The 9,643-nt window shown below is 45.1% G+C and overlaps 1 protein-coding gene across 1 annotated transcript; it reads left to right on the top strand.

Moving 5' to 3' along the window:
• Positions 1 to 423: 423 nt before the first annotated feature.
• On the top strand, positions 424 to 7,774 carry LOC123744766 (protein phosphatase 1D-like). The gene is made up of 2 exons (XM_045724873.1): positions 424 to 1,021; positions 6,725 to 7,774. Exons 1-2 carry the CDS (start codon positions 499 to 501, stop codon positions 6,955 to 6,957), a joined length of 756 nt encoding a protein of 251 aa, XP_045580829.1. The 5' UTR covers positions 424 to 498; the 3' UTR covers positions 6,958 to 7,774.
• Positions 7,775 to 9,643: the final 1,869 nt, after the last annotated feature.

Here is a 9,643-nt window from a genome sequence, read left to right as displayed (position 1 = left end):
TATTATTCTACAATGTAGAAAATAGTACAAAAAAATTATGAAAACCCCTGGAATGAGTAGGTGTGTCCAAACTTTTGACTGGTCCTGTATCTACCTCAATTACCTCGTACCCACCTCAATTACCTCGTACCCCTACACATGGACTTGGTTCTGGTACTCCGTGTATATAGCCAAGTTATTTTTCTCTCTACATTGTTGGGAAGGGAGAAGGGCCCATAACCAAGCCTGTCACTGTTAGTCAACACGTTGTGTATGAAGCATTTACACATCCTGTAGGTGGCGCTCTGTAGTATTTTACACTATTTACCCCCCAGTTGATACAGCTCTGACGTCGATGCGATTCTGGGCATGCCTACAAGGCTTGGAAATAAACAAAGACCAAAAGCGGCTGATTGATCATTAAGCTGCCATAAACTTCACTTAAAATACTTTTTTAGGCCATTTTTTTGTTTAGCTACTAGAAACACCCAGCATCTGAAACAAGACGTCCCTACGGCCATGGAAAACACTTTGTTGATGCGAGTGAGTGTTTTCTCCGACCAGGGAGGTAGGAAATACATGGAGGACGTTACCGAGGTTGTAGTGGAGCCCGAGTCCGGGGAAGACGAGCTGAACTCGAACGAACATGATGATATCAAAGGGGATAACTCGACGGTGGACATTATGCCTGAAAACGAGCAGCCTGATCGGACTGTACACAACGAGCCTCTATCTGCCTCCACTACAGTTGCATGGACACAAAATGTACAAAATGGGGACCTAAGTTGTGCTGCAGCTGCACTGGCAGTTTCCACAGTGGAGAGTTCACCGGTCCAGAGCGATAACCGGACCCAGCGATCAGTGGCTTTCTTCGCGGTGTTTGATGGCCACGGAGGCCGAGAGGCAGCGCAGTTCGCACGGGACTATTTATGGGAATTTATCAAGAAACAGCGGGGGTTTTGGTCCAAGGATGACGAGGAAGTGTGTGCAGCTATTCGTAAAGGTTTCGTTGCCTGCCACCATGCCATGTGGAAAAAGCTGCGTAAGTTACAATCATCCATGTGTCTAGTTAAATATATATATATTGGGATTTGTTATCGCATGTCGTACATTTTATCTAAGAATGAAATGGCCACCACAGGCTCGATGTAACTGAATGTGTGGTTTAGGTTCTCTGGCTTGACTATTAGAATAAACCTACCACTGCTGGACATCTGTCAGTAAGTAGAGTAAAGAAAGAGACATCCCATCATTCCTATCTAACACCCCCCCCCCAGCATACCAGGTCACACGGACAGGCGGGTGTACGGGGGCTCTGTGAAGGAGCTTTTTACATGGGGTCTTCCTCTTCTGTTTGCCTTCGATACGGATGACAATGGGTTCAGCTGCTTGTTTGGAAAGAGGTGTAGATGTTATTATACCAAATCGGGTTTATTGTTGTAGTAGGAAGGACAGGTAGCATGTAACCTCTGATAATGTTGGTTGTAAAGGAGACGCATCATATGTATTGGGATTTGTAAAACCATTGCGTCCCCCATCCCCCTATTATCCTTTTGATGAATTAGTCTCTTGGTTTATCAGCTGTGAGGGCAGTTGTATTTAGGGCAGTCGTCAACGATCTGCTCTGGATCTTTCAACTGCTCTGTCAAGTCACCACTAGTGCACAGTCTGCCCTACACCAGTGGTTTCCAAACTGTGGGGCACGCCAACCTTACTAAATCTGGCTTTCAACCATTGAAGGCTCATCAGAAGTGGAAGGGGTCCTCGGTGAATTTCATAAAAATACCAATATTGAAACATTAAAGATATTAAACTATACTAAATATATTCACGTCACCAAATAATTGATTAAAACACACTGTTTTGTAATGAAGTTCTACAGTAGCCTCAACAGCACACTGTAGAGTAGCACCATGGTGTAGCCGGAGGACAGCTAGCTTCTGTCCTCCTCTGGGTACATTGACTTCAATACAAAACCTAGGAGGCTCATGGCTTTCACCCCCTTCCAAATACTTACACAGTAATTATGACAACTTCCGGAGGATGTCCTCCATCCTATCGGAGCTCTTGCAGCATGAAGTGGCATGTTGTCCACCCAATCAAAGGATCAGAGAATGAATCTAGTACTGAAAGCATAATCTACAGCTAGCGAGCACGGCAGTGCATAACATGTTGTGATTAGTTGACTCAAAGAGAGAGAAAGACAATAGTTGAACAGTTTTAAACAAATTAATTTGGTCAAAAATGAAGGAGAAGCGAGAGAGAGACATATTTTGTTGCAGCTTGCTAATTTAGCCTACTCAAACACCCGGCTCAAACAGAGAGGGATGCCATGTTAGCTAGCTAGGTATGGCTATCCAACACTGAAAATCTTCCAAGTCAAGGTAAGCATTTGTGTTTTATACATGTATTTCCACCAGGGCCCGCCGGTGTAACTGCTAAGCTGCTTGCTGACTGTACACTGTACTGCATCATTGTAGCAGGTTTAATAACGCCTTAGTTCTATGTTAACTGATGTTAGCTAAAATTCTGACAACGAGAAAAGTTTTTCCGCCTGGTCACAAACCGCTGATGTGTTGAAGTCCACATGAAGTCCACAAGCGAAGGGAAAAGGTGAGCGGAGGACAACGAGTAGATGTGAGAAGGAATTAACGAGCAAAATGATCATGCTGTTTGTATGTGGCTGCTATAAAAGTGAAGTGTTTTTGCTTGTGATCAGGGGTGTATTCATTACGCCGAGTCTGTTGAAAAACGTTTCTTAAACGGAACGAAACGGGGATAAACATACCTGAATTTGTCCAATAGAAACTCTCTCGTTTGCAACTGTTGGACTAATGATTACACCCTAGATCAGCTAGATGCAGGAAAGGTGGGATTTAATGTCACTGTCTGTCACCTTGATTACTCAAATTATTCTCTTGACTTGTGTGCACCGACGTTGTAAACTTTTCATAAACTAGGTTGTAGCAACTTCACGATGAAGGGAAAATTAGAGTGTCATGTAGTATACTAAACCTATCGACGTTACATTGAACTGGGTGAACGGAATATAAATGACAGTCATCCAATATGCTGTAATAGAAACAAGGCCATGCTCATAAAAAAATAATAATAATTGTCCTACCTTATCTTAAACGTCACCGACCGCCACTGCTTTAAAACTTACTCTTGAAAGTTATAATAGTAGAATGTACAAGGTATAATTTCCATATTGGGTATCATCAGTTCCTCTTGTCATGTCCGTCATTACAGACCTTAGAGAGATATTTATAACATAAAATGTCCAGATCAACCAGCACACGTCAGCTAACGTTTTTTAGTTTAGTTTTTTAGCCTGTAAATGTTGTTGTAATGTTTGAGTCACTCATATCACATGAATAAACATTAGACATGGAAAAGTGTATAGAACTGCAAGAAAATGACTGTTAAAACTGCTATGTGGGACGCTAGCGTGCCACCCGTGGTGCACCCTATCAACAGCAGGTGCATTTCAAGAGCGGCAAATTTGAAACCAAATAAATGTCAAAATTCTAATTTTTCAAACATACAACTATCTTACACCCTTTGAAAGATAAACATCTCCTTAATCTAACCACGTTTTACGATTTCAAAAAGGTTTTACGGCGAAAGCATAAATTTAGAGTATGTTAGGACAGGACATTTACAAGAGTTGTGTGTAATGTTTTGTCAATTCAAAGACAGGGTCACCAAAACCATAAAACCAGCTAAAATGATGCACTAACCTTTTACAATCTCCATCAGATGACACTCCTAGGACATTATGTTAGACAATGCATGCATTTTTAGTTCTATCAAGTTCATATTTATATCCAAAAACAGCGTTTTACTATGGCGTTGATGTTCAGGAAATCGTTTCCCTTCAATAACCGGCAGTCAAGTCAGCACCACAAATTAAATAATTAAAATTAGAAAACATTGGTAAAATATTATATTGTCATTTAAAGAATTATAGATTTACATCTCTTGAACGCAATCGACTTGCCAGATTTAAAAATAACCTTACTGGGAAATCACACTTTGCAATAATCTGAGCACTGCGCCCAGAAAAATACGCTTTGCGATACAGACAAACGGCCATGTTGGAGAGATCTAAAATCGAAAATACTATGTAAATAATCCATTACCTTTGATTCTCTTCATCAGATGTCACTTCCAGGAATCCCAGGTCCATAACGAATGTAGTTTTGTTCAAAAAAGCTCATTATTTATGTCCAAAAAGCTCTGTGTTGTTAGCACATGATCTAAGCCCGCCGGACTTCACTTCATGAACGAGGGGAAAAAATATATTTACGTTCGTTCAAACATGTCAAACGTTGTATAGCATAAATCATTAGTGCCTTTTTAACCAGAACATGAATAATATTCAAGGTGGACGAATGCATTCTCTTTTAAAACGTTTTGGAACGAGGGTACCCAACATGACCTCGCCAGAGTCTAATCGGCCATCACCGTTCCAAGGCTCTTGTTCGGTCAGATCTCAAAGTAGAAGATTCAAAACACTTTGTAAAGGCTGGTGAGATCTAGTGGAAGCAATAGGAAGTGCCAAAACATTAATCAGCTCCTGTGTGTTTCAATGGCATTGGCTTAAAGGTAATTCAACACATCAGGTATCCACTTCCTGTCAGAAAATGTCTCAGGGTTTTGCCTGCCAAATGAGTTCTGTTATACTCACAGACACCATTCAAACAGTTTTAGAAACTTTAGGGTGTTTTCTATCCATATATAATAAGTATATGCATATTCTAGTTACTGGGTAGGATTAGTAACCAGATTAAATCGGGTACGTTTTTTTCTCCAGCCGTGAAAATACTGCCCCCTAGCCCCAAAAGGTTAAACCTGAATTTCTTTTGTTTTTTTGTTTTGTCTGCCACCCAGAGGGATGTGAACAGTTTGTGTCATGAATATTGCTTGTGCCCATAGATATAGACAAGGTGGAGGCGCGGGATGTTCCCCAAAGCTGGAACGGGGAGGCCAGAGTGAAAAAGCTGGGGAACCCCTGCTCTGTCCAGAAGGGGCATCCAAACGGCAGGCTAGTCTAGTCCTGGGAAACCCCAACGATGTGCACATTTTTGTTCCCGCCCAGTATTAAACACACCTCATTCAACATATCAACTAAATCAAGCCGTTGATTAGTTGAATAATGTGTTTGTTAGTGCTTAGTGTTGACCTGGAACAAAAATGTGTAGCAACGAGGCTATTTGTTAAATGTCTATGGATGTGTCCCAAATGGTATCATATTTCCTTATATCAGGGGCTGCCCGATCCCGTTCCCTATGTCAGGGGCTGCCCGATCCCGTTCCCTATGTCAGGGGCTGCCCGATCCCGTTCCCTATGTCAGGGGCTGCCCGATCCCGTTCCCTATGTCAGGGGCTGCCCGTTCCCTATGTCAGGGGCTGCCCGTTCCCTATATCAGGGGCTGCCCGTTCCCTATATCAGGGGCTGCCCGATCCCGTTCCCTATATCAGGGGCTGCCCGATCCCGTTCCCTATATCAGGGGCTGCCCGATCCCGTTCCCTATATCAGGGGCTGTCCGATCCCGTTCCCTCCAACAGGGTTGGAGTTAAAACCTACAGGACTGTAGCTCTCCAGGAACAGGGTTGGCGTTAAAACCTCCAGGAGGGTATCTCTACAGGAACAGGGTTGGCGTTAAAACCTCCAGGATGGTAGTTCTACAGGAACAGGGTTGGAGTTAAAACCTCCAGGACGGTAGCTCTACAGGAACAGGGTTGGCGTTAAAACCTCCAGGATGGTAGTTCTACAGGAACAGGGTTGGAGTTAAAACCTCCAGGATGGTAGTTCTACAGGAACAGGGTTGGAGTTAAAACCTCCAGGAGGGTATCTCTACAGGAACAGGGTTGGCGTTAAAACCTCCAGGACGGTAGTTCTACAGGAACAGGGTTGGAGTTAAAACCTCCAGGATGGTAGTTCTACAGGAACAGGGTTGGAGTTAAAACCTCCAGGATGGTAGTTCTACAGGAACAGGGTTGGAGTTAAAACCTCCAGGATGGTAGTTCTACAGGAACAGGGTTGGAGTTAAAACCTCCAGGATGGTAGTTCTACAGGAACAGGGTTGGAGTTAAAACCTCCAGGATGGTAGTTCTACAGGAACAGGGTTGGAGTTAAAACCTCCAGGATGGTAGTTCTACAGGAACAGGGTTGGAGTTAAAACCTCCAGGATGGTAGTTCTACAGGAACAGGGTTGGAGTTAAAACCAACAGGATAGTAGTTCTACAGGAACAGGGTTGGAGTTAAAACCTCCAGGATGGTAGTTCTACAGGAACAGGGTTGGAGTTAAAACCAACAGGATGGTAGTTCTACAGGAACAGGGTTGGAGTTAAAACCTCCAGGACGGTAGTTCTACAGGAACAGGGTTGGAGTTAAAACCGACAGGACGGTAGCTCTACAGGAACAGGGTTGGAGTTAAAACCTCCAGGATGGTAGTTCTACAGGAACAGGGTTGGAGTTAAAACCTCCAGGATGGTAGTTCTACAGGAACAGGGTTGGAGTTAAAACCTCCAGGACGGTAGTTCTCTGGGAACAGGAGTTCCTTCCTAACTGTTGTTATATTCAGGGGCCATATTATTGCAGGCAGGGACCTCAGGGAAGTAGGTTAGGCTGAAGGCTACTTCTAAGGCTGTGCAGGTTCCAATAGTTCAACATGTTCTCTCTCTCTCTCTCTCTCTCTCTCTCTCTCTCCCTCCCTCTCTTTTCCTTCCCTCTGCAGCCGAATGGCCCAAAACACTCACAGGGCTTCCCAGCACCTCGGGCACCACGGCCAGTGTAGTGGTAATCCGGGGGGACCGAATGTACGTGGCCCACGTAGGAGACTCTGCCATAGTGCTGGGGGTCCAGGATGACCCCTCTGACCAGTTCATCAGGGCCGTGGAGGTTACACAGGACCACAAGCCTGAGCTTCCCAAGGAGAGGGAGCGCATCGAAGGGCTGGGGGGCAGGTAAGACTTACTGATGCATACTACCCTGGAGGGCATCGAAGGGCTGTGGGGGCAGGTAAGACTTACTGATGCATACTACCCTGGAGGGCATCGAAGGGCTGTGGGGGCAGGTAAGACTTACTGATGCATACTACCCTGGAGGGCATCGAAGGGCTGTGGGGGCAGGTAAGACTTACTGATGCATACTACCCTGGAGGGCATCGAAGGGCTGTGGGGGCAGGTAAGACTTACTGATGCATACTACCCTGGAGGGCATCGAAGGGCTGTGGGGGCAGGTAAGACTTACTGATGCATACTACCCTGGAGGGCATCGAAGGGCTGTGGGGGCAGGTAAGACTTACTGATGCATACTACCCTGGAGGGCATCGAAGGGCTGGGGGGCAGGTAAGACTTACCGATGCATACTACCCTGGAGGGCATCGAAGGGCTGTGGGGGCAGGTAAGACTTACTGATGCATACTACCCTGGAGGGCATCGAAGGGCTGTGGGGGCAGGTAAGACTTACTGATGCATACTACCCTGGAGGGCATCGAAGGGCTGGGGGGCAGGTAAGACTTACCGATGCATACTACCCTGGAGGGCATCGAAGGGCTGTGGGGGCAGGTAAGACTTACTGATGCATACTACCCTGGAGGGCATCGAAGGGCTGGGGGGCAGGTAAGACTTACTGATGCATACTACCCTGGAGGGCATCGAAGGGCTGTGGGGGCAGGTAAGACTTACCGATGCATACTACCCTACTGGGTTAGTTGTCTAGCCAGCCAACTCCACATTATTATATATATACTGTATTTATTTATTTAGCTCCTTTGCACCCCATTATTTCTACTTTGCACTTTCTTCCACTACAAATCTACCATTCCAGTGTTTTACTTGCTATATTGTATTTACTTTGCCACCATGGCCTTTTTTGCCTTTACCTCCCTTATCTCACATCATTTGCTCACATTGTATATAGACTTATTTTTCTATTGTATTATTGACTGTATGTTTGTTTTACTCCATGTGTAACTCTGTGTTGTTGTATGTTGTCGAACTGCTTTGCTTTATCTTGGCCAGGTCGCAGTTGTAAATGAGGACTTGTTCTCAACTTGCCTACCTGGTTAAATAAAGGTGAAATAAATAAATAACTAAATAAACATTGTCATGTTTAGTCTGTCTGACAGACTAGCCTTACACATAATACTGTACAAGGGCTCCCAACACCCGTACCCTCGTGACTGTGCATCCAAAACAACAGCCCCTATGACAAGAGAATGGGTTTGTGCCAAAAAGCATGTCTCTCTCTCTCTCTCTCTCTCTCTCTCTCAATAGCGAATTAAACTCTTCTCTGCTTTGGGTGGTAACAACATTGTCTATTCTAATGCAAACTCAGTCAGATGAAGCATCTATGCCTGCTTGGTGGGAAACAACAGAAAAACTCCTAACTGACTCGGGGACCAGACTAGAGGGATGGACAGACTACTGTAGAACTGACTGGGTAACTAGACTAGAGGAATGGACAGACTACTGTAGAACTGACTGGGTAACTAGAGGGATGGACAGACTACTGTAGAACTGACTGGGTAACTAGACTAGAGGGATGGACAGACTACTGTAGAACTGACTGGGTAACCAGACTAGAGGGATGGACAGACTACTGTAGAACTGACTGGGTAACCAGACTAGAGGGATGGACAGACTACTGTAGAACTGACTGGGTAACTAGACTAGAGGGATGGACAGACTACTGTAGAACTGACTGGGTAACTAGAGGGATGGACAGACTACTGTAGAACTGACTGGGTAACTAGACTAGAGGGATGGACAGACTACTGTAGAACTGACTGGGTAACCAGACTAGAGGGATGGACAGACTACTGTAGAACTGACTGGGTAACCAGACTAGAGGGATGGACAGACTACTGTAGAACTGACTGGGTAACTAGACTAGAGGGATGGACAGACTACTGTAGAACTGACTGGGTAACTAGACTAGAGGGATGGACAGACTACTGTAGAACTGACTGGGTAACTAGACTAGAGGGATGGACAGACTACTGTAGAACTGACTGGGTAACTAGACTAGAGGGATGGACAGACTACTGTAGAACTGACTGGGTAACTAGAGGGATGGACAGACTACTGTAGAACTGACTGGGTAACTAGAGGGATGGACAGACTACTGTAGAACTGACTGGGTAACTAGACTAGAGGGTTGGACAGACTACTGTAGAACTGACTGGGTAACCAGACTAGAGGGATGGACAGACTACTGTAGAACTGACTGGGTAACCAGACTAGAGGGATGGACAGACTACTGTAGAACTGACTGGGTAACTAGACTAGAGGGATGGACAGACTACTGTAGAACTGACTGGGTAACTAGAGGGATGGACAGACTACTGTAGAACTGACTGGGTAACCAGACTAGAGGGATGGACAGACTACTGTAGAACTGACTGGGTAACCAGACTAGAGGGATGGACAGACTACTGTAGAACTGACTGGGTAACCAGACTAGAGGGATGGACAGACTACTGTAGAACTGACTGGGTAACTAGACTAGAGGGATGGACAGACTACTGTAGAACTGACTGGGTAACTAGAGGGATGGACAGACTACTGTAGAACTGACTGGGTAACTAGAGGGATGGACAGACTACTGTAGAACTGACTGGGTAACTAGACTAGAGGGATGGACAGACTAC

The sequence above is a fragment of the Salmo salar genome, chromosome ssa09 (genome assembly GCF_905237065.1).
Source record: "Salmo salar chromosome ssa09, Ssal_v3.1, whole genome shotgun sequence".
Classification (NCBI taxonomy): Eukaryota; Metazoa; Chordata; class Actinopteri; order Salmoniformes; family Salmonidae; genus Salmo; species Salmo salar.
The sequence above is the reverse complement of the archived record's forward strand: the minus strand, read 5'-3'. Positions and strand labels throughout refer to the sequence as shown.

Coding starts and splice junctions, on each gene's coding strand:
- LOC123744766 (XM_045724873.1), top strand. CDS start 499: ATGGAAAACACTTTGTTGATGCGAGTGAGTGTTTTCTCCGACCAGGGA. Junction 1,022..6,724: donor TGCCATGTGGAAAAAGCTGC/GTAAGTTACAAT, acceptor TTCCCTCTGCAG/CCGAATGGCCCAAAACACTC.